Consider the following 24,845-nt stretch of genomic DNA (forward strand, 5'->3'; position numbering starts at 1 on the left):
GGTAGCTTTGTTACCTTGCTCGGACCAGAGAGCGGGCAGGGGGCTGACGCTGGGCCTGGGATCCCCGGCCCCGGGTGGGAGGCTCCCGGATTGTCCGGCCCCCCGGAAAGAGACGGAGGCCCCGGGTCCCTCTAAGCCGCGCCGGTGTGGGCGCACACGGCGAAGCACCGCGCACAACCGTCTCCACAGAAGACACGTTTTGGGCACAGGGCCTGTCAGACATTAGCGGGAACACTGGGGGACGGGCAGGTGAAACTGGCTCGACCCCCGTGGCCTGGGGACGCTTGGCCCCCCGGGCCCAGCCGAGACAAAGAGCCGTAGTCTGGCGGCCCATCTCCTCCTCGCAGACTTGGCTTCCCGGGCGGGGAGCGTCAAGGCCGCCAAGTAGGCGAAGTCGCATCTTCACCTCCTGGCGCCGCAGCCCCGTGCGAGGCCGATGAGCGGAACCGAGCCCGGTGGCCGGGGCCAGCGGCTGCCAGGGTGGATGCGAGGCGCCCTGTCCCGGGCCGTTCTGGCCCGTCCCCTCCTGACCCGGGAGAACGCCCCGTATTGCAGCACTCACCGGTCCAGCGCTGGGCGGCCTCGCCCCCCGCCCCTCGCGGGAATGCGCAGCAGGGGGCCTTCGGGGGATCTCGGGGCGGGTCTCCCTGCTGTGGGGGCGGCGAGAGGCCCCGGCCCACGGTGCGAGGCGCTGTACAAACCTAGAACAAAGGGAGAACGCGGGGCCGGGGGGAGCCTCGGGGAACAATGAGGTGCCAGTCGCAGCCGCGGGCGACTGCGGGATCTGTTCCTACAGCCCACACACATAATACAGCGGTGAGTTCCGCAGGCCCGGCGCTGGGTTCCCTTCGGGGCAAGGGGCAGCTCCCTGACTCGTCGGCCCCTCGGTCCAGCGGCGCAGGGCAGCGGGGCCAGCTTTTGAGGGGCTTGAGTCCCAGCGCGGGTGGGGGCAGAGGGAGCGACCCCACGTGCTCCCACACGTGTGCGGGGAGACGCGCAGCTGGGCCCCTCGGATCCAGGCGCTCTGACCCGGCGTTTAACTCCGCCAGCGCGCACGCTCCTCATGCCCGCTTCAAACCCCCAGCCCAGCCGTGAGCGCTCCCGCGGGCCGGTCCTCGCTGCGAGCCGGGCGAGGGAAGAGCCTGCCCCGATAACCAGCGGCCCCGCCCGAGGACAGACCCCGCAAGCAGCAGCTGGGTTTTGGCCGAGGCTGGTTCCAGGGCGGATTCCCCCTTTCCCTGGCACCGTGTCTGCTGTTTAGAGACCCCCCTGGGACCCTCATCTTGGAGGGAGCGGCGGCGGCCCAGGTCTCTTCCTCAGTTTCCCCATCTGGAGTCCGGGGTGGGTTCGACTCTCCCAGTCCAGTTAAAGCAGCGACCCCCCCCCCCCCAGTGGAGCTGCCGTTCTCTCACTGGGGAGCGTAACTCGCGGTACTGGTCCAAGGCCCCTTTACACGGGCACAAGCTTCTGCACGACGCCTTCCCCTGGTGGGCCGCGGTAGCTCCAGAAGCGCTTCTGACCCCAGGCCTTATGTTTACAACCGCAGCCCGGGCCCGGACGCAGGGGGAGAGCGAGTCGCTGCCCCAAGCAGCTCCCTAGGCAAAGCGCGGGAGGGGAAACTGAGGCACGGAACGAGGGCGGGACCTGCCCGCTGTCACCCAGCAGGCCAGAGCCCCACTCTCCTGGGTCCCGCTACCTCAGGCAGACAAGGCGTTGACTGTCCGGCTCCCACAGTCTCTCCCCCCAGGAGCCGGGCAGTCCGCCCCCTCCACGCCCCCAGTTCTGAGCGGGGCGGCTGGAGAGACGGGGGCGTTGACGGGCGGGCGAGTGTTGCGAGCGGGGCGTTATTTGACTGTGTCTTTAACGGGCCCGAGGGCGGGCGGGCACCTGCCTTAGGGTTTCTTTGTCTTGATTTGGTCCCCCTTCCCCCTTAGAACGGGCCGCCCCCCCCCCCCGCCAGCAGATCTCCCACGAGGGGGCGCCCCAGCCAGCCCACCTGGCCAGGTGCGACCCCAGCTGACGGCCCCTCCCCGGCCCGCTCGGCGCCAGGCTCACCCCGCTGATGGACCGGAGGAAGCCGCGGCTGCTGCTGGCCGGACTCTGGGTCGCCGCCCTCCTGCTGCCGGGCGGGTGCGGCCCCCCGCTGCCTGCCGCCCCCTCGCCCGGCCTGCCCGCCTCGGCGCCGGCCCCGCTGGGGGAGGCGGAGCAGGAGCAGGGCTATTACCTCCAGCAGCTCTTCGGGCTGTACGGGGAGAACGGCACCTTGTCCTTCCACGGCCTCACCCGCCTGCTGCGGAGCCTGGGGCTGGGCCGGGTGCAGGTGGTGGAGATGGAGCACGAGGCGCTGGGCCACGGGCACGTCGCCCACCTGGACGTCCTGGAGGTGCAGGACAAGCATCGCCGCCAGTCGGCCCTGGAGCACGCCGGGGCGGAGCCGCCCAGCCTGGGCCCCGAGCTGCAGGGAGAGAACGGCCCCTCCAGGTACCCGCCCGGCCCCGCAGCCCCCCGGTGCCCCTCACTCCCGGCCCGCGGCCCCCTGCGCTCTGCCCCCCCAGCTCTGCCGGTGCCCCTCACTCCTGACCCGCGGCCCCCTGCGCTCCCAGCCCTGGGCTCCCCCCCCCCCCCCCGCAGCCCCGCCGGTGCCCCTCACTCCCGGCCCGCGGCCCCCTGCGCTCCCAGCCCTGGGCTCCCCCCTTCCCCAGCTCTGCCGGTGCCCCTCACTCCCGGCCCGCGGCCCCCTGCGCTCCCAGCCCTGGGCTCCCCCCCGCAGCCCCGCCGGTGCCCCTCACTCCCGGCCCGCGGCCCCCTGCGCTCCCAGCCCTGGGCTCCCCCCGCGCAGCCCCGCCGGTGCCCCTCACTCCTGACCCGCGGCCCCCTGCGCTCCCAGCCCTGGGCTCCCCCCCCCCCGCAGCCCTGCCGGTGCCCCTCACTCCCGGCCCGCGGCCCCCTGCGCTCCCAGCCCTGGGCTCCCCCCCCGCAGCCCCGCCGGTGCCCCTCACTCCCGACCCGCGGCCCCCTACGCTCCCAGCCCTGGGCTCCCCCCTTCCCCAGCTCTGCCGGTGCCCCTCACTCCCGGCCCGCGGCCCCCTGCGCTCCCAGCCCTGGGCTCCCCCCCCGCAGCCCTGCCGGTGCCCCTCACTCCCGGCCCGCGGCCCCTTGATACCCCAGTCCTGCCGCTGCCCGTCATTCCCAGCCATCCCCTCCCGGCCCCCGGGCTGCAGCTGGGAACTGGGAATTCGTTTTTGTTCCTTTCTTTCAGGCCGGGATCCCCTGGAAGGAACCAGCCAGAGACGGTCCGGCCGCCCCAGGCTGACCCGCCGCCCCAGCCGCCAGCTGCCTCCGGGGGCACCCGCCCGCCCTTGGACACAGAAGGGCCCAGCACCACCTGCGCCCCAGGGCGCCCTGGGAGCCGGAGAGACCCTGTCCAGGCCCCCCCAGCCCTGCCCCACCTGACCCTCCTGGAGAGGGTGCTGGCCCTGGACCACTCCGTCACGGACCACCTGCACGAGGATGTGAGGGGGGGTCCACCCTGCGGGTTCTCAGACCCTCTGGGGTCTAAAGGGGAGGGGCTCTGAAGTGGGGGGCAGACATCCTCAGCCAGGGGGGTGGGGGGCTTCAGTGCTGACCATCTCTAACCACTAGACCCCATGCCCCCCCCCAGCCCCGGGAACGGAACCCAGGAGTCCTGGCCCCCCAGCGCCCGGAACAGACCCCAGGGGCCTCCGCGAGTCACTCGGCAGCCCCTGCGCTCCAGCCGTCCGGGGCTTGGGAGGGCCGGTGGGTCATGCCCCTTCCCTGGGGGGGCCTCGCTCACCCGCGCTGTCCTCCCCCGCCAGTGCCTCAACGTGACGCAGCTGCTGGTGAATTTCGGGCTGAACTCCGCCTCCAAGATCACGCCCGAGCAGTTCGCGCTGCTGTGCCCGGCGCTGCTCTACCAGATCGACAGCCGGGTCTGCATCCGGCACTACGACCCGCTGGCACCGGAGCCCCTGGGGCGGGCGCTGTGGCCAGGTACCACCCTCCCCCAGCCCAGCCCTGGGCCAGGGGCGGGCTCTGCCCTGCACCACTATTCCCCAGAGCCTTGGGAAGGGGCCGCCCCCCCAGGGGGAAACTGAGGCACAGAGCGGGTAGATGACGAGCGCGGCCCGCAGCCTCTCCTTCTGCCGAGGGATTTTCCTGCCCTACGGCTTTGCCAACCCCCCAGGGTGTGTGGGCGGGCCGGGGGGGGGGAGGAATAGAGCCCAGGGCGCCCCCAGCCACCTCACCCTGCTTCCTCTTGCAGTTCTGGGCTGGGGCTTCCTGGCCATCACGCTGATCAGCCTGCCCTCGGCGCTGGCCCTCCTGCTGGTGCCCTGGCTCGGCGGCGCCTGCGGCCGCCTCCTGCTGGCCTTCCTGGTGGCGCTGGCCGTGGGGACGCTGTGCGGGGACGCCCTGCTTCACCTGTGGCCGCATGTAAGTAGGGGCTCGCCGGGCCCCCCAGCGCCCGAGCTGGGAGGCCCGGGGCGAGGGGGCCTCGGTCTGCTGCAGATCCATCCCGGGGCGCGTCCGCGCCGCAGCCAGAGCGCCCAGCGGCCCCCCCCAGCCCAGCCCGGCACCTGGGCCTGCCAGCACCCCCAGCTCGCGTCCCCCTTGAATCCCCCCATTCCTCCCTGCCCCCCCAGCGCTGGGAGCCCCTGAGAGGGACCCCCGGCTCCCCTCCCTCCTCCTGCCTTTAGGCCCAAGGGAGGCGCCAGGAGACGCCGCTGGAGCACCAGGCCTCGGTGCTGAAGGGGCTGTCGGTCCTGGGGGGCATTTACCTCTTGTTCCTCATCGAGCACCTCCTGGGCACGCTGAAGCAGAGACGGAGGCAGCCGGTAAGAGCCGCCTGGGCCGGCCGGGAGCCCGCCCAGGGTAGGGGGCTGGAGGGGGGCAGGACGGCAGGGGGCACCCTTCCCGTCAGCGCCCTGGGGCAATGCCCGGGGCCCCCAGGCTGCTGGCTTCCAGACAGGCCCCGACGCCACCTGGGGCTGCAGAGTTCACCAGAGCTGGAGCGCTGGCCCCGGGGTCCTGGCCCCGGCCCTGTGGGGGTCAGGGGGCCGGGGGGTTTGGTGGCTCTGCCTGGCTGGAGTGGCTACGGGGTGACGGCACATCCTGGGTCCTGCTGCTGCAGCATCCCGGCGTCGGGTCCGTCCAGCCCCGTGTCCTGGCTCCCTGGGCCCATGCAGGTCCCGGCTCCCTGGCCGTTCCTACAGAGCCCATCTGTCCATATTGAAGGTGCCACCCGTCCTAGGAGCGCTTGGTTTGCACCTGTCTAGGATAATGCGGGTGGGGCCCAGCCCGGGGGTTTCCCACCCCCAGTGGCCGCGATGCCCCGAGCCAGCCGGGCCCCGCCCCCGCGGGTGGCTCTCAGCTCTCACCGTTGGTTTCCCCCCCCCAGAGCCGCGCCACGGGAAGGAGCCCCAGGAGCCCCTCGCTGGATGCAGCCGGGAGCCGCGGCTTGACCCTGGGGGCGTCGGCTCCTTCCCCAGGTGAGCCTGGCGCTGGCCCTCGCTCCTGCCCCCTGCCCTGAGGCTGGGGCTGGGGAAGCCCGAAGCTGCCCCTCCCACCCCAGCCGGCGCTCCTGCCCCGCTCCCCACAGCGCCCCCTGCTGGGAGAGACCAGCACAGGGGCAGCTGTCGGGGCCGCCCGACCTCCCCCGTCCGGCACTCTCAGCCCACGGCCCGGAGCGGGTGAGTCTTCCCGGCAGCCTGGTCCCCAGCCCCGGCCCCCCGCCGGCTCAGGGCTGCTACCAGCCTGCGGCTGCTCTTCCGAAGGCACCGAAGCCGAATTGCGGCGTCTGACAGCCCCGGGGCCGCACAGCGACAGCCCCGTCTGGGGAGAGGAGGGGGCGAGGCAGCCCGCGCCGGGTGAGGACGGACCGACGGCGGAACTGAGCCACCAGGGACACTCGCACGGCCCGGCGGCTGGCACAGCCGACATCGCCTGGATGGTGATCCTGGGCGACGGGATACACAACTTGACGGACGGGCTGGCCATCGGTAAGGGGGCGGGGGACAGGAGCTGCCCCAGGGCCGGGGCCCCGGTTTCCTGGGTGCCAATGGGCTTCTCTTTCTCCGCAGGGGCTGCGTTTTCCGAGGGCGTCTCCAGCGGGTTGAGCACCGCCCTGGCCGTCTTCTGCCACGAGCTGCCCCACGAGCTGGGTAAGTCCCCGGGCAGGGCGGGCCCCAGCCGCCTGGCATCCCACATGCTCTCACCTGCCGCTTCCCTCGCTCCTGCAGGTGACTTCGCCTTGCTGCTCCAGGCTGGCCTGCCAGTCAAGAGGGTGCTTCTCTCCAACCTCATGTCGGCCTCGCTGGCGTATCTGGGCATGGCGGTGGGCACGGCCCTCAGCCAGGGTGCCTCGCCCATCACCCCCTGGATCTTCTCCATCACAGCGGGCATCTTTCTCTACGTGGCGCTGGTGGACATGGTAAGGGGGGGGCCTGGCTTTGGTACAGCCTCGCCAGGCCCTGTGCTGGTCACGGGCTGCTGCAGCTTGGCTGGGCTTGCCATGGATCCCGGTGCCAACCCAGCGAGGCTGCTGGAGGCCGGGCACCGCATGGCCCCTTTGCCCAGTGGTGCCTCGTCTCGCACTTGGATCGGCAGCTCTTTGGCGCAGGGGGTGTTTTGGCTCTGGGTTTGCCCAGCCCCTGATGCCACGGGGTCCTGTCCCTTGCCTGCCGCTCGGGGGCACAAATCATTCCTAGGAACGAGTGTGGGGCAGGCGCCGGCTGCTCCCAGTGGGAACGCTCTGAATGGGTTTTCCTGCGTCCAGAGAACAGCTCCCCCCAAGTGCAATCCTAGGGCCACCCCCCTCGCCCATGTCCAGGGCCCCTCTCTGCCTTGAACAGCCGCTTTAGGCTCCCCGGGCAGCCGGTAGCACCAGCGCCTCGACTGGCTAGCCAGCGGGCAGGCTGAGCGAGTCCACACCTGGCATGGGAATGCCCAGGGCTCTGGAGTTACCCCCTCCCTGTGCGGGACGTCTGTCCTTTCCCGTATCGCCGGATCACAGGCTTCTCCGTTTCCCCTGCAGCTGCCCGAGATGCTGCGGCAAAGCTCCGGCGGGAGCCCGCAGGGGCCTGTGACGTATTTCGCCCTCCAGAACCTGGGCTTTCTCCTGGGAGCCACTATCATGATGTGCATCGCCCTCTTCGAAGGGCAGATGAGCTTCCGTGTGGATCTGTAACCTGGGGGCAGCCGCACTGCTTGCCAAACTCGGGTGGGACAGGGCCGAGGTCACGGGCACCCCCTGCCCCATGGCTGTTGGCTGCTTCGCAGAGAATTAGGACCTCTGGACGGTCTTCCTGCTGACGGCAGGTGCATGACACCCGGGGCAGCCCCCCACTCTGCTCCACGTCTCCCGGGAGCAAGCACGGGTTGTAACTCGGTGGGGCCCTGGGCTGACTAGTGCGGGTGAGGGGCAGCATTTTGCTGTTCAGTACAGGGAGGAGAGCGTGTGGCCAGCACAGTCCCCTACCCCCGCTTTCCAAAATCCACCTTCCGTCAGGACACTTCCGTTCAGATTCTCAGCATTTGCCCAACGTTTCGGGACATCGAGTGCACAAGACCAGGCTGAAAACAGCCCAGCGGCCCTCAAGCCACCTAGCCTCCAAGCGACCTGAGCAAGTCTCGGCATTTCGGAGAGGAAAACGCAGCCGATCTGTGGGCGATTTGGGGGTGGGGTACAGGAGACGTCGCTAAAGGGGGCAGAACTGAGCATTTTTGAGATGGGGAAAGCGCTGGAGTCCGCTGGGAGGCCACAGCCCCATGCCCCACGCGAAGCGTGTGTTCATCGCCGGGAGGAGACGTTCTTCGGGGGAGCGGACATGGGAACTCTTACCTTCACCATCGTCCGGGGACAAGCAGCAGCGCTCCTCACTCCTTCCGCTCCACTGCCTGGGAAGGAGCCTCCGAAATCCGCTGGGCAGCTAACGGTTTAACCGAATGGAACAAGAAGCCGCCCCCGCGCCTGCCCATTGAAGCTCTGGTCCTGCCCGGGGTTAGATTCTGCTGAGAGTTACAGTGGCAGACCAGTTTCCCCACCTAGCCTCTGCCAACAGCTTCTGTAAGGACTAAATCCAGTGTCATTGGACTGGGGGGGCAGGAGTTCTGTTCCCAGCTCTGCCACTGACTTGCTGGGTGAACCTGGGCAACTCACCCACCCTCGTGCCTCAGTTTCCCCATCTGTAAAACAGACATGATGATTCTGCCCTGCTTTGAGATCTAATCTACCGCTGAAAAGCACAGCAGGAGAGCCAGACTCCCCCCCCCCCCCCCCCGGGCCCGATCCCAACGGCGCTAACCCCCAGGGGCAGGCGGTGGGAAAGGAGAACGGGAGAAGGAGTAGAAGCCATGGCATTTTAATAAACATAATTGATTCAAAGCCACAATATGAAGAACAGGACTTAGTTGCAGCATACACTGTATAAAATAGATCAAGTCTGAATGCTTTTATTTTTTTAGTTTTAGTCCGTCCCCCACCCCCCCAACTGATGCAGGATTTTTCAAAATACATACATGGAACATCTCAGACAAAAAGGAACCGGTCACTAGGCTTGCACGTGGGAGTGGGAACAAGGCAAACGAGTGGCATTCATGCTGTGGGGATGGATGGCTTCTTGGTTTGTTTCCTTATTTAATTTCACAGCCCCACAAGGGAGTTTAACAGCTTTGGGTTTCCCTTGAAGAATAGGATTTTTTTTTTTTTTAAATTTCCTCCACAGAGACAAGTGCTTTGTTGGTCAGGACTTGATTTTGGCACCCCCCTGGGTGCCAGGTTGTATGGGAGGGGAGAGAAACCAGGTGCTAAGATGAAACCGGCGTGGCTCATATCTTGCCAAGCCAGGCACCTGCAGCCTCTCGCCCATGGGCTGCGTGTGGGGGTACCTAGGAGAGCGTTTCACACTTTTTTTCTTTTTAAATTTTAATTGCACATCAAAACTCTGCTGTGTTTCACACCACGTCCCCGCAGGGTCCCGTGCACCTCTGCCAGGAAAGCAGAGCTGTCCTGATACTCCGCCCGCCCACCCGTCAACACGAAGGGCAAGTTTTGTGCTTTAAACCAGCGGAGGAAGGAAGAATGAACTGGTTCAGGGGACTGGGGGGAAGAAATACAGTTGGAGTCTCTTCCAAAGATTGGTCCAGGACTTGCCCATATACCTGCCCTCTGCTGATATTGCAGGGGGGAGAAGACGGCCGCAGCGTGTTTCACAGAGCGCTCCCGTGGGAATACTCTAGCGACTCAGACATCTATAGTTCACGCACTCGCCTCTCCCCTACCTGCTGAAGTTAAAAGGTGTTCCAATTAAGTTGCCCTGCAACGTGACCTCCAATTAAGGCCCCTGTCTATTAGGAACAACACCACCACCACACACTGGGTTTTGCTTGGCAGGTTCCAGATTCACTGCTCTGAAGGGGAAAAATTCCAGGGAACAAAAAGTCCCTTTTATTTCAAACCCAAACCCAGCAGCTGTTAAATACAATAAGCAAACAGATCAATCGAGCAGAGGCCACCGCAAACCCCAGCACCGGTGGGTGTCAGTGCTTTCCAGGAAGGGTAACGTGACGCAGGGGGGCTGTGGCAAAGGAGAAAGTTCTTGGTGGAAATTTCCCTCCCAGCTCTTTGGCTGGATCTGCCCTGCCCCAGCAACGCAGCCAGCTGCTTGGCATGTCAGGAATTTGTCAGCCCTAGGATCTGGGGGGTGGGATTTCAGAGGCAAGAAAGCATTCTACACATCCGTGAGCCATTCTGTTTATTGCAAGAGGTAGGTGTGAACAGTGCAGTGAAGTCTAAAATTAAAAAGCTTTTTTGTATTTCCAACCATCTCAAACACACAATGCCCCCGCCCCCGGTGACGTAAAATTCACACACAATGCAGCCACCTCACACAAACACACCCCAATCCCTCCGCAGTGACTGACCGGGTTCCCACTTGCTAAGTTCTAGCTCTGGTCCAGTTCAGACAGGTCCCAAATTTACCTGACTGAACTGAAAATGCTTCGGGGGGAAAACACATCCAAGCATCTGCCCTACGCTCACTCACGCTGGGGACACCTGTTTAAAGTGCACACACTCAGGGCGAGCCAGCTTCTGGGGGCCAGGTAGGGAGCCCCTCCTGGTACTCTCAATTTGGGGGGAGTGCTGAGCTAACTCCTCTGGGGGGGGGGAGGGTTAAAGGGGAGCTGTAAGCCCCCCCCCACAATGAATAACCCTCTCCTCAGAGCTCCCCAGGAGGATCTTCCAGCTGGGTCGGCCCAGCGCTCTGGCATCTGTGTAGCCGGAAATGGAAACCACAAGAACACGAGTGTGAAAGAGGCCAGGAAAAACACCCCCAAGCCTGAAATCTCAAAGCGCTGAGCCCCCCAAACCCCACCGCAGCCAACAAGCCCCGAAACTGGAATGGAACACACATGCTGCTAGAAATCACAGGGCTGCTTTCAGCCTATTGCCAGTAGGTCCCGTGGGTGCTGGCTCCCCTGGCCTCCTTCAGACTGCAGAGGGGAGCTTAGCGTCTGAGGTGACACTCCCCCTGCCTGCTCAGCCAGCCCAGTACGAAATGGATTTGCCCCTGCCTGTAAACACAACAAGCCTGCACGATGCTGCTGCAACACCGCAAAGCCACGCCGATCTACTGACCTGGGCTGAGACACCTGCTCCCGCCTCCCTGCTTCTGCCTCGTCCGCACACGCTGCGGAAACCCTTGGTGCCTCATCTCCCGCATGCGGCACTTATGGGTCAAGAAGTCGGCAAGTCAATTTCAGTCAGCGCCGTCTTTGTCCCCGCTGGAGGCTGGAGCCGCCTCTTGCCCTCTAGGTGAATTTGCTCCCTGAAGCCCAGAACAACTTTGGGTCTGGAACACGCATCTTCAAACAGCACGCAAGATCACCTGCCGGTGAACCGGCTCCTGAACGGCTCCCCAGGAGCACGACTTGCTGACTTCGGGGCCACGACAGGAGAAGCGGAGGCAAAGCAAGTCCGGGGTCCAGGGTGTAAGGATGAGTTCTCTCCCAGCTGCACTAAGCCAGTCAAAGTCAGGACGTGTTAAAAGCACCATCCTCCATGTTACCCTGACCCCCTAAAGGCAGAAACTCAATTGACGCAGGATGCACCTCTCGCGTTAAAGGCAACCATGGTGGCAATCAGCTCATGCCGATGCTGCCTGTGGGCAAAATTTGGGGGAAAAAAATCCCCCGGCTGTCCATATTAATCAAACTGTATTGACTAGAAACTCACTGAGCACGGGTCTAAACATCCACGGACAACAACTGCCAGGGAAGGGGAGAGGAATGAGAAATGGCTCTAGGGAGATGCCACGTTTCTGCTCTAGGACGTGAGGTGTGTCGGCAGAGAGAGAGGGGCCTGGGGAGTGCAGATCCACCCCTGGCGATGGACAGGCAAGTCATGCATCTCACACGACAGCACGTTCTAGGAAACGGATGCACACGACGCGTTTGTTACAGGACATAAACAACACACCTAAACACTGTGCATGCAGTCACACACCACAGGGGGGTATTGTCGGAGGGCATCCGGAGAGTGATGCGTATTGTATTCATCTTGGTTTCAGCACGCCCTGAAGGGGCTGGTAAGAGACAGGAGACTCCAGCAGTGAAGGCTGAGGGAATTGGGACTGAAATTATCCGAGTTCTACAATGAACGTTACAGTTCCGACCGCAATTCCAACCGGGAGGCAGGCAGGATCTTCCTTCCCAGCCTGCCTTCCTCTCCACCCAAATCCCCAGCCAGCACCTGCACTTTCAGAGAGAACTTTCATGAATCCCCCACTGCTGCCCCAAGTAGCGCGCGGACCGAAGAACCCGCAAGGCTCATCCGATGACTATTGCTTTAGCGAGAGAGACGCTGGAGGAGACAGTTCTGGTAGGCCGCCCCCTCCCCTCCCCAGTTTGGCACATCTGCGAGAAACAGAACATAAGGAAATAAAGTTACTCCCATTTCTCTCCCCTGTTTTCAGATTCACTTATTTAGCAGGAGCAAGTACAGCAACCAAGCTTGGAGAATTCCTTAAAAATCCAGTTCCTAACAGGCCTGCAACAGAGCAGCTACAGTGCAGCAAGCAGGGAAAGGGGCCAGGGGCTGGCCAGAGGTTATTTAACTAATACTGAGGCTACAAGGCAAGATTTTTGGGTCGGGGTGGGGGAGGGACACACGGGACAGGAAAATACACAGAGATTGTCAAGACTGAACAGGTCCAAAAGCAGGAATTCTGAAGGTAGGTCGCTAGAGATCAACAAACCCAACGGGAGACGGGGTGTAATTCATTTTTCCTAAGCAGACAGACAATGATCGTAAACTTTAAAACTCTCCTCTCCAAGCAGGTACAAAAGGAAGAAAAGGATAGCAAAAAACTAACAGCTTGATTTAAAGAGAGGTCTTGAAAGTGCTTTGATCTGGAATCTTACTTTATACCTAAGCAAGTTACTGGCAAGATGCGCATGGGGCATGGATTCCAATCTTCAAGCAGATGGATTGGAGGATCCAGGGCATTCGGTTACCCCTGCTAAATAGCAAAGTTGGAGTCTTGTAAACAAAACACACCCCTCAACTCTCTGTCCTTTCCCCAGTCACACAGCAAAGCCTGGTGTCAAACCCAGTGCTAGCCATGTTAGAGGTTTCTCAGGCAAGTTTACAGGAACAGCTTTGCAGAGCGGTGTTAATCTTGCTAGAGGTCACTCATAAGAGCATGATTCTCTGACAAAATCCCCTTCTCTGCAGGCATGTCAGGGAAAGGGTACCATTAACAAGGAGTGGACTACAAATCTAGTCAATTTCAAACCAAAAATGTCAAGGAGTTTCCTCCCACAGCTGCCCCTGAGCTCCCATGGCAGGTTGTGTGGTCTGACCACCATATTTTCTCTCTTTAAAGAATGCTTTTCTCTCCTCCACACAAACAGAAGAAACCGACCAGACTCAACCAACTGGAACCAAAGAGAGAAATACAGTCTTCTTCTAATCTGCCTTCTAGTCATCATGGGTGAAATTGACTGAAGCAGCACAAAGACCTCCTACCGACTTTCGGCACAGAGTGAAACTCTGGAACAGAGCAAGCAAAGACAGCAGGTTAAGGACAGAAGCATGCTTTTTAAGTGGGCGCTGCCCCTCTAAACACTGGGTTCTGATTCCATGTGGACAGCAAATGGATAGATGCCCATCTAGCTGCTACCAGCTCTTCTGGAGAGAGGAATTTAGTGGCATGGCTAAAGACGTCTCTAAGAGAGAACGCAGCTTGGGAGGAAACAAGATTCCTGCTACATATTGCTGGCTTTCATCTTTGATTTTTAAATACCTCCTTAAAGAAGGAAGCAGGAGAAAGCTATAAGGATCCCTAAGGCCAAAAATAAAATAGAAACTTGATAAATCTGTAGGGATGAGACAAACCCTAACATCCAGAACAGTTCTGGTAATCAGAAGTTTCCCTAGCATGCTGAGCGTGGGGTGGGGGTGGGGGGTGATGGAGAAGGTGCTGATCTGACGGAGTGGGAAGCTAAGCTGACGCAGGACAGAGAGACAGAGCACTTGACACATCCTCCAGGGACAGAGGAGCCTTTTAATTTTTGGTTTTAAGAGGAGGGAGGATACAGACTTAGAAAAAATCCAAACCCAAATAAAAAACATTCTCAAAGGAGGGGAGATAGAAGCTGGCACATCGCTATTTTCAGTGCAATTTTCAATCCTGTATTTACACGATACAACTATTCTAATGCATGACAACAAAAAGCAGCTACAGACTCCTAACACACTATGCTTCAATTAAGCCCACCTGCACACGGTCGCTTTCTGTAAGCAGCGACGGCCCTGCGTTCCAGTGCGAGCTGCCGATGCTGCACTAAATAAGGGGCAAACCTGCCGAGCGTGCATCAGCTTGGCCATTTAATCCAGGGCTGACAAGGTTTGACTCGATGCACCGCCTTGGATGGCAAAGCAGCATGTTTGGAAACACGGCATGACTACAGACCACTTACGCTACTGCAGCCCCTGCAAAAAAGCACCGTGGGGGAGAAGGGGCCCTTCAGGTTGGGGGCTACGGACCTTCTCAGGGACATTTGCCCCTCAGAAGCATCCCAAAGTTATGGGTTGGTTTTGGTTTTCTGCAGCGTCTAAATTCAGATGCAATCATGTCGCAAAGCCAGTTGTGCAGCCGATCTGTTAGCAATGCATCCCAAATCCCTGATGTTAAAGAGCCCTATGTTTCCTCAGGCCAATGACTTGGGGGAGCTGAGAGGCAATGCTAGGACCCCAAAAGGGTGAACACTGGTTGATCAGGCTGCAAAATCTGTTCCCTCTATCTCATGTGTGTGTGTTGGGGGGACCATCCCACTATTCAACCCAATCTGCCAGAAACCCCTTTACATCCAGGTGGGGTTTTTGGTCTATCTTTGGCGCCTGCTTTTATTTGTGGGAGGCTAAAAGAGAAGGAAAATCATTATAGATTTCCACTCTCCATTTTTCCATATACCCTCCAAAACCTTCCACCTCCTCCGGGGGGAAGGGCTTCCCCATCCCCATCCATTTATTTTAAATCCACAGTGAACCATAATGAACCAAAAAAAAAAAAAGCAAGAGTTCAAAGCGACCTTGGACTGTTGGGGCCAGAGACAGGGGTTCTGCCCTCTCTATCGATAGAAGACTGACCTGGTTGTCTTTCCCTACCCTCGCCCGTGCTGCAAGGCATGTGGTGGCAAAAAGGTTTTGCAGGTTCTAGATCCCTGGAACTTTCGGGCTGCCGGATGCGGTTTTAAGAAAAGACCCTTGGGCCAAGCGGGGGCTCGCGGCATAATGTCACCTGCTGTCTCCGAACTGGAGAAAGAAACAATGAGAGCGGGGAGAGGAGCGCGAGGGAGAATCCTACAGAGCAAGGAGGGGGCAAGTCATCAGATTCAAATCTGCTGTGCTTCGGGCCATGGTTCTCCCCGAAAAGCCGAACCCTCCCTCACCTCCACCCCATCCGCACACCCAGGGAATTGACAGTTCCAAACAACTTCAAAACACTCCCCCGCCCCCAGCAAAAAACTAAAAATGAAAAGAGCAGCCGTTTTGGTTAGTACCTTCAAGTAGATCAACAAGAAAAAGACTTTTCGAAATGGAGACAGATTTTGAAACAGAAATCCGGTTCCATTAGAATGCCCTCTTGCCCACCAGAACTGCAACACTCACGTGGGGATGGGGTGAGGGACCCAGACCCCCCACTTCCTTCCCCCAAATATTGGATAAGGCGCATGGTATCACTCCAGAGGGATGCTCGAACTGAAGAACTGGGCTTTTTCTTTTCGCCATCTCCTAACGTTCCTTGCATGCATCACCGTAGGTCGCGTATTGCTTTTATGGGACACTTCTCTTCCGAACAAGCCGGATTTCACAGTAGTGCAAATTCAGACACAAAAGGCAAAGCTACCGAAACTTCTACAGTGGTTTGGGGCACGTGGCTAACTCCCTTCTCCACTGCTGTGGGTTGTGCCTCTGGTGGGAGGGAGAGATGGGTGCGGGGGTGGTACGTGGGAGTTTTCTCCAGCACTTTGCCCCAGTGACAGGGCTTGAAAATCCAAAAGCTAGTGGTGTATCCAGAGACTCCGTCTAGCAAAGAAACAGAGCCAGGTACGGCGGGGCTGACTACAGTGCCTCAGAAACCGAGAACACACTGGCACCCAGGAGATGCAGCCGCTTTCTCCTCTAACATTCAAAGGATGATAGGGAAACTGGTCAAACGTCCACACTCGGGTCCCGCACTGCAAGAGACAGAAGGGCTGGGGTGGTTTCTGGACCCATTCCGTTCTCAGGGAGAAGTTCAAACCAGCTCCTAAGGAAGAGCTGCTCTCGGCTCCATGCAGAACACAAAGATCTGCAGGGGCCACCAGCCCTTTGGTTGCCAGACTCCCCCCGACACCTTTACGTCAGGGTGCCCAGCTTTGCCAATCTGGTTTACTTTCCTGGCCGTTAGGCAGAGGACTCAAATGGGACCTCTCCTCTGAAAGGTCCACCTGCCTCCCAGGAGCTAAGGCAGCAGAACACAACAGCCTCTCTCCTGGGAAGGGGAGAGGAGACATCTCTGCCAGGGAAGGTAAACTGGATTTAAAGGTACCTCTCCTTTGTAAGCAGCCCAAGAAACAGCTTGTTCTCTTCCACTTTAAGCAGCTTCACTCTCTTGGCAGCATTTTTGCTACCTTCGCTCAATGAACAACCCCCACCAGAGATTTCATCCTTGAGCTAGAATAGTCTTGTAGCACCTCACGGGAAGAGAAAGGAGCCCGAGGCACAAGAAGACAAGAAACACGACAGCCCACCCCTTTACAGCGTCCGGACGAGTACCGGGGGCCTCTGCCAACCACCGCTAACCACACCCAGACGGCCTACGCAGGCAGTGTGCCAGGAAAGCCCCCCATCCACCGAACGTGGATTCCAGAAACACTGTGGCCCCACAGAGACCGAGTGCAGAGCACCAAAGAAACTGCAATTTGATCTATCTGTGCAGAGTGAGCGATGTCCTTTGCTCTCTGAGAGCACAGACTGGAAGCAAGCTGGCATGGTAGCCTTAAACCAGCTCCTCCTGCTCCTGTCTGTACCCATATAACAGACAGAGCGTTACAGTTTGGTTCTGATCAAGTGCTTTATAAATGCCCAGCACAGGTGAAATTGCATACTGATTCTTAAAACCACTGTGGCCACTGGGGCTCATTTGCTTAATTCGTTTCAAGCTGATGAACAATATTTAAGATTGGATTTAGTAAGGCTATTTACCCCCGCCCTTCTCCTTTGCATTGGAAGTGAACTGGAAAAGACGCACACGCACGCACAACACATACACACACACACACACACACGCACCCAGACACACACACGTGCGCTGGAAAACCAAGACACAGAAGAGGAAGAGTTGTTTATACCTGACTGGTGATGAGGTCTGTCCTATCTTATTCAAAGAAATGCTTTATGTGCATAATATACAGAGGTGCAGCATTTACACATAGGATATTGTAAAGACACTGAGAGCTTGCTACAGATGCCTTAAAAGTCCTTAAAGGTGTATTCCCCCAACCCGCTCCCTTTGGATTCTAGTTGGTTTGTTTCACATTGTATCTTTAAGGACTTTAAGTTTGACTAAATATTCATGATCCAAATGGAGCCATCATTCTAAATTTCAAAGAGTTCCTTTCCTCCCTGTTGTCTCCCCCTCTTGCTTCAGCTGAAAAGTTTTACATCACCTCCCCCTCCCCGCCACATATGCCCAGTTTTTACGTTCCTGCTGGCGGTTTCTGATTTTCAACACACCCCCAGTGGTGCTGAACCCAGATGAGTTCAGTCAGGAGAAGAGGTTCAAACAGCTTTTTGCGGCTGCAAACCCCCGAACCCGAACGGTCCACGTTTTCACGACCGTGATCTCAAATGGAGGGTTGGGTTTTTTCCTTTGGTTTCTTATTGAAGGCAAAGGTGAGAGCAGGGCTTACAGTGTGAATGGAACAGAAAAGACATTCACAACTGGGGGTGTGGAGGGGGTGTGTTTGGGGGGGGAAATCACACAAATTCCACCCCCCCTTTCTGGTCCCTGTGGCATGGAGCCTTTTGGTGAGGAGGAAACACTCCTCCTAATTAGGGTTGAAGTGCAAGAGGAAATCTTGAGATGGAAGTTGATTTTTTCTTTTTTTTTTTTGGATGGGGTGGGACAAGAGACTGGGATGATCTCAGCGCTGTTCCCCCACCCCCGCTGCTCCCACCTAACCAAAAATAAAAAAAGAGGGTTGCTTTTTATTTTTTTAACAAATACTTATCTTCTACGCTCAGAAAACTGACAAAGGTCCGTTGTCCATACAGAAGTCACTTAAGCGCTCGAAATGCCCTGGGAAATAAAGCTTACTTGTTCCCTTTCTGAGCCGTGTTTCTGCTTTTAGTGCTACTTTGATTAGCTCCAGATCTCAAAGCGGCTGGGATGTGCCAGCTCAGTTGGAATTCATCTCCGCCTTAGATCTGGGACTGAGTGCCCACTCTCCCTCCTTGTAGGACAAGGGGGAGAAAATCAGACCTTTACCGGGGGGGGGGGGGGGGGGGGGGGGGGGGGAGGGGGGGGAAGGAGAAGAACAACAACAACGGAGAAGCCTCTAATCTGCTGTGACTCAGAAACCAAAGAAAACTGACGACGGCATCCTCATCAGGTTATTTCTGAATTCACGGAAGTGCCCATCGAGAATAAAGCCAATTCCTAGCTTCCCAGGACTGCCCGGTTCAAGGCCGTTACATTCAGTGTTTGTCCGCAGTTATATGGCTCAGCTGAACTGCCTGTCGGGCAGTGTGTCTAACAATGGCAGTGCGAATACATCTATTGAGTTGAAATGCATTTGTGCTGTTTTTTTTGTTTTTTTGTTTTTTTTTTTTAAAACCCAACTTCCCTTTGTTCATTCATTCCCTAGAAACGGAAACTTTCAACATTAAAATATAACCCCCCAGACACTCATCTCTCGCTCCCCCTCCCCCCGCTGCTCTCTATCCCCTGGGTCACTAAAGAGAAACCAGACGCTCAGGTTTTAACAAAAGTGCTTGAAGCAAGTGCTGTGAAGCAAGGGCGTGGAGAGAAACTTCCTTTTCTGGGAGGGGCAGGGGACAATCCCACACCCGTTTAGTTTTCAAAAATTAAGTGGCACTGGGGGAGCTGAAAAGGGTCACTCTACACCAAATCTATGCACGGAGCTGAACAGAACGATAAGCTGGAATGGTCTGACTTTGGCATAAAGATCTGTGCAGAGGAAGTTTTTAGATAAGGCCCCCCCACCGCCATACACAAAACACTTAACGTGCTTATGCCGATGCAAATGAGGTGTCGAGAAACACAAAGTTTTTGGGGGGGGGAGGGGGCCCATGAGCGGAAGTTTCCCTCCGACCCTCTTTACAATGCACTAGGGAAACCATCACAAATCTCGTTTAGCAAAATAATGCATTATTACCAAACACTTTGATTATTACTTAAATTGTCAAGCTGTGCTGTCAAATGTATACATTACAGCGTTAAAGGAGAACAAGACTGGCGCCTGCGGTAGAAACGGCCCCTTTCCCATCCCTGTCCCCAAACCCAACCTTCCACCCCCCCAAAATGCCCAGCCCACGGATGCACTGCTGGAATTGTTTTCCACTCTGTTATTATTATTATTACTTTCATTATTTTTAAAGAAGACACAAGGGGAGGAATAAAAATAATCCCAAAAAAACTTACTAAGAGCAAATAAAATTAAATTAAAAAGTACAATGCAGCTGAGAGAAGAAATGCTGAAGCCCTTAGAGAGATCACATTGATTGTCTTGTCAGAGTTTAGTCTTTACCACGTCACGTGAAGAGGTAACGCATGACAGCATGAAAACAAGGCAAACCAAAGGCCATTTTTTTCCTATTACAAAAAAAAAAAAAGAGCTTATACTAAAAAAAAAGCACACCCCAAACACTATGCTAAAATATTCCCTTGCCCTTGTTTGAAATGATTTTGAAATCCTCCCCCTGTGATATTTAATTAAAATTAAAGCAAGATGTCATTAAAATTATCTCAGTGCCTGCAGGTACGGGCATTTTGCCCTCTGATGCACATACGCACAAGAGGCTGAAACCCTAGCCTTGGAGTCAACGGGCACTTTCCCATTTACTTCGACAGGGCGAGGATTTCACTCAAAAGTACTGAGCTGTTAAAGGAATTCTGCCCCTACCCCGGAATTCTCCCGTGTCCTAAATGTGCCACTGTCACTCACCCCAGGAATTCTGTCACTGTTCCTTCAAACCCCCAGGAAAAGGACAAAGATAAGGGAAGCCAGGGCTTCCAGACCTGCACAGATTTCTCAGTGTAGTGCTCTTGTATGTTTCTGAATGCTCAGGCCTGCTGTCGCACAGCAGGAGAAGGGCATTTGCCCTTGAAGGGAAGGAGAAAAAAAAAAAAAAAAAAGAGGACAAATCTTGACTTTGGACCCATATTTCTGCCCCGTAGGGGGCTTATTTGAAGGCTGAGAAATAGGCAGTGCCTGAATTCAGTATTTTAAAAATGAAAAGAGAAAGCGTTGCAAGAGGCAAGTACCCGAACTCAACAATAATGTAAACAAGTCTTTTTCCAGTTCTCCCTCTGCAGAATACTGAAAACGATCTTTCAAGAGGATCTTTCATTCAAGTTTTGTGTGGTTTGATTCCGAACTGAGGTATTCGGTGTAGAAAGGTAACACTTGCTATCAAGGTAGAGAACTTTAGTGTGGAGGGTGGAGGCGAGGAGAGACTTGATCTTGCAGCAACGTACCTAAGAACGGAGTCTTTCATAACATGTTTAGAAGGGGAAGGAAGGACTGGTTCAAACAGGCCAGGAGGCTACTTGGCCAAGAGCATCTTACACTGTGGCCTAAAACCCAAGTTGTTTATGCCTCACAAAATGGGCCAAAATCCAGTGCGTGGAGAGAAATCCTCACTCTGCTTTTGTGCATTGGATTCCTAGACTATCAGACACACCAGCAAGGAAGGTTTGATTGAAGTGCCTTGAGGGAAACAGGCTGGCTTTCTGCCTTTTCTTCCTTCCCCATCTGGGGATTCTAGGCCTCTCTGAAGACTAGAACTGGCTACTTGGCTACACACTGAGTGTTCCCTTGGCAGCCCGTGTTTGAAGGGTTTTGCTGAGCTGGAGCGTTAGATGGTAACACTAAGGGAGACCAAGCTCAGCTGGTTGCAGTGAGGATAAAGAAGAGGAGGGAAAACAAACAGAAATGCCACCCAAGTCTTTGCTACTCTCCGGGTGAAACCCTTCCGTGAAATGAAAAGCAGCAGCACTGACCACCCGAAGGCCAAGGCTTTTGGTTCTAAGAGTTAAACTTTGGTAAAAGAAACTAACGGCGCAATGGAGCTTCTCGCTATTCCATGCTCTGCTCCTGCCCGGATAAAGCACCTCTCTCTGCCGGCTGCCAGCACGCTAGCTCCGGCCAGCAGCCCAGCTCTCTGCTCCCTATTTGGCGCTCTTTTGGAAAAGGGGCGGGCTGTCATCGCCTGAGGGAAACAGCAATTCGATGCAATGCCCATTTCACATCATGTAAACGTCTGGCCAAAAAACAAAAAGAAAACCAGAATTCACCTTCCTTTAAAAATACACAATTTTGATCCAAGAAATGCTGACTTTTGTAATAGACGTAACTTTAGGCAGGGCAGCCAAAGCTTATGGCTTGTCCATTTCCTGTAACAGTCTTACTGACCAAGAAGAGAAAGTGACTAGCACCGATGGTCTGCAGATTGGAAAGGAGAGAGACCCTTTCCTGGATGTCCCCCCAGCCCCAACCCAAGGCTTGGTTCTCAAAATATTTCATTCAGTGAGCGCACACGTCACTGACTATTGTCTGAGAACCAGGATGTTACCCCACCTCCCAAGGCTGCAAAAGGAAAGAGAATCAGTGGAAAAGATCGTACATCGAATGTTTTTGCCCTGTCAACCCGCTCTGATCGCTACATCCCAGTCTTTGGCTTCGAACAGACTTGCGATATGGTGAAAGGTTTTTTGTGGGTTTTTGTTTTGTTTTTTTCACGATACTGTTACAGTAATTTTTTTTAAAAAAAGTAGTGCACATTCTTGAATGTTTAAAACATGCATTATAAATAGGATTTTTAAAATAAAAAAAAAACAACACTGAAATGAACACACCAATCCCACATACATACACGCTAATAAAACCTGCCAAGATGCCACGTTAGAAAAATAAATACAGACTTAGGGTTGTGAATAAGGACTTTGAAGTGCATTTTTTTCCTTAAAAGGTTAAAACTTTCAGAAGATTATTATTATTTTTTTTTTTAAAGGTAAAAGCTCATTTCATTATAAATAAATGTTTAAAAAGCAACAGACTGACTGACTCTCACATGGGAATGGCGCGCAATACGGAGAGGAACAAAACTTAAGAAGGAATCGCCTCTCAGGATCCAACATTTTGCCAAAAGAAGAAAAAAATTCAAATCCCTAAAGTGCCTGGTGTGGGGAGGGAATATTCCAGCAGTGCAAATGCGGGGTTCAGAGCAGACCGCGGCAGATGGACAGTAGCACCCGTTTTGCATATGAAGGAGTGAGAGCTGCCAGAGGTTATCTCAATATCCTGGGTACAGTAGTTCGGGATTCAAGTGTTCTTACTGGAATCGAAGGATGAGCACGAAAACAAAACGATTCAGATGAAGGAGCAGTTACAGTGGCACTTGCCCAGGTGCTAATGCCCACCACTCAGCGGTCGCTCACTTGTCGAATTCCCGACCCCCCTCCGCCTCCAAAGTTCAAGTTTCTGCTTTCTGGCTAGACTGTGCAACTGTAGAATGAACAGAGTCGGCATGCTGCCGCGTCAGGAACACGGGAGGGGAACTGAAAGGATAGCGGAGGGTTAGACAGGCAGGAAGGGAAGTTCCAGGTGGAGGATTTGAAACAAAACTGGCTCCAAAGTCAGTCCAACCTCAGGGCTGGGAGGGGCCAAACGTTCTTCCCAGCTACTGGGTGAAAGAAATTTGCAATCCAATTCCTAATGGCGGAGCAGCCCTCTTATCAATGAGCAGCCCTGTAAGGCTGACTGATCACTGCCTCCTCAGAGCTGAGTGGTCACCAAGAGACTAAGCCCAGCGGCAGCCCTGGCCCTTGCGGGTGCGGTAGCAGGAGGAGTGCGTTGCAGAAGAACCAAGCAGGGCTGCCCTGCTGCTGTCCTAAGGAGCTTCCCAACGGGGAGAGGTTAGCTCTTGAAACAGGAAGTTAGAAATCAGAAAGTCCCTTTTTCAGAAAACCCAAAACATTCCCTGGCCCCTGCCTGGGACCAGCTGTACTAATGCAATGGGGCCGCTTTCCCCAGCCCTCGCTCCAGGAGGGGTTCGCCCGCACTGAACATGGGAAGGGGAAAGGCTCTTTGCCAACTGCTCGTTAAGTCAATTAGCTGCTGGCATCTGAGTGAGGGCCTAGGCAGAAGAGGAAGCTCTAACGTCGGTGGCCAAGCCCTGTGTGAAGGCCTGTTCAGTCTTGTTCTCCTTTAAAGTGCCCTATATTTATAGAATTTCTAAATAAATAGAATAAGATATTAGATACCCATAGTTTAAGCTACTCCGAGTAACAGCCGTCTAAGCCGATAGCATTGTGCCGGTCCTTGGTGTACGGGCACGTGCTGCCGTTGGGTAGGGCCCCGCAGGCCGCTGTCTTGGCCGCGATGCCGCAGTTCTTGAGGAGGTTGAAGCTGAAAGGGCTGATGGCGTCTTTAGGTGGAAAAGGCTTCATGGTGGAGAGGATAAGTGCCAGGCAGTCTGCAACGTCCTTGTTGGGGGCACAAGCCAAGGCTGGGGTGTGACCTGGAACGAAGTCAAGAAACAGTGCCAGTGAAGCGGTCAAGCCAGCTGCATGCGTCAAAGGGGCCCTGGTGCTTCGCCGCATTAAGCAGCGGGACAAGGCTCGCTGCTCACCCAACTTCACCACAGTGCAGAGGGGAAGTAGCGTCCAGCGATAGGGCACTAGCCTGGGACTTGGGGGTCAATGCCGCGCTCCGCCACAGACTCCCCGGGAGACACCGCAGGCAAGTCACTTAACTTCTCTGTGCCACAGCTCCCCAGTGGGGATCCCTGCCCGGCCTCACAGGAGTGCACTCAGAGAAAGGCATTAAAAACTTTGGGGCGCTTAGATACCATGTGATGGGGCCCACGACATGCAGGGAAACGGACAGCGCCTGATGCTGGAGAACTGCATGGGTGGCACCTTTTTACTCTCCCCGTCCCAGACTAGGCAACCGGGACCAGTGCAGGGGTCGAACTGGACCCCGCTGGTTTAGAAAAGGGGTCTTTACTCACTGGGTTTCACTCCCACCCCCTGGCAGGAGCCTTCAGACCTTGTGCAAAACCCGTCACCTGTTTTCCTGGGCAGGGCCGTAGCTGGGCTAGTCATTTGTGGTCTCGGAGAAAGGCAACTGGCTCAACAGGTTTTTGACTGTTTTTTAAACATGTCCAGAACTGCGGATTCAATTTTTTCAACCAGGGCAATTTTTATTCCCTGAGCAGAGGAGCTAGGACTGGAGTGTGGGGCTTTAACGGAAAAATGGGATCCTAGAAATTCACGTTATTGCTTTGGGGCTCTGGCTGTTCCTGAGGGTTTTAGAATCATAGAATTATCAGGGTTGGAAGGGACCTCAGGTGGTCATCTAGTCCAACCCCCTGCTCAAAGCAGGATTAATCCCCAGCTAAATCATCCCAGCCAGGGCTTTGTCAAGCCTGACCTTAAAAACCTCAAAGGAAGGAGATTCCACCACTGCCCTAGGTAACCCATTCCACTGCTTCACCACCCTCCTAGTGAAAAAGTTTTTCCTAATATCCAACCTAAACCTCCCGCACTGCAACTTGAGACCATTACTCCTCGTTCTGTCATCTGCTACCACTGAGAACCGTCTAGATCCATCCTCTTTGGAACCCCCTTTCAGGTAGTTGAAAGCAGCTATCAAATCCTCTCTCATTCTTCTCTTCTGTAGACTAAACAATCCCAGTTCCCTCAGCCTCTCCTCATAAGTCATGTGTTCCAGTCCCCTAATCATTTTTGTTGCCCTCCGCTGGACGCTTTCCAATTTTTCCACATCCTTCTTGTAGTGTGGGGCCCAAAACTGGACACAGTACTCCAGATGAGGCCTCACCAATGCTGAATAGAGGGGAATGATCACGTCCCTCGATCTGCTGGCAATGCTCCTACTTACACAGCCCAAAATTCTGTTAGCCTTCTGGCAACAAGGGCACACTGTTGACTCATATCCAGCTTCTCATCCACTGTAACCCCTAGGTCCTTTTCTGCAGAACTGCTGCCTAGCCGCTCAGTCCCTAGTCTGTAGCA

General features: G+C 56.3%; 2 protein-coding genes across 2 annotated transcripts in view; one reads left to right on the forward strand and one right to left on the reverse strand.

The window, feature by feature from the left end:
• Nucleotides 1-2,253: 2,253 nt before the first annotated feature.
• Nucleotides 2,254-8,291, forward strand: SLC39A5 (solute carrier family 39 member 5). The gene is made up of 10 exons (XM_075121694.1): nucleotides 2,254-2,481; nucleotides 3,260-3,512; nucleotides 3,837-4,011; nucleotides 4,283-4,452; nucleotides 4,716-4,853; nucleotides 5,417-5,507; nucleotides 5,793-6,017; nucleotides 6,099-6,179; nucleotides 6,258-6,448; nucleotides 7,052-8,291. The coding sequence occupies exons 1-10, from the start codon at nucleotides 2,330-2,332 to the stop codon at nucleotides 7,202-7,204; spliced, it is 1,629 nt and encodes a 542-aa protein (XP_074977795.1). The 5' UTR covers nucleotides 2,254-2,329; the 3' UTR covers nucleotides 7,205-8,291.
• Nucleotides 8,292-8,362: 71 nt separating this feature from the next.
• The window catches only part of ANKRD52 (ankyrin repeat domain 52), a 51,413-nt gene continuing 34,930 nt past the window's right edge, over nucleotides 8,363-24,845 (reverse strand). The window contains exon 28 of the mRNA XM_048831643.2: nucleotides 8,363-23,329. Within this exon, the coding sequence (XP_048687600.1) occupies nucleotides 23,085-23,329 (245 nt within the window). The 3' untranslated portion in view covers nucleotides 8,363-23,084. The remainder of the gene's footprint in view (nucleotides 23,330-24,845) is intronic.

Source organism: Caretta caretta, chromosome 20 (genome assembly GCF_965140235.1).
Source record: "Caretta caretta isolate rCarCar2 chromosome 20, rCarCar1.hap1, whole genome shotgun sequence".
NCBI classification, from domain to species: domain Eukaryota; kingdom Metazoa; phylum Chordata; order Testudines; family Cheloniidae; genus Caretta; species Caretta caretta.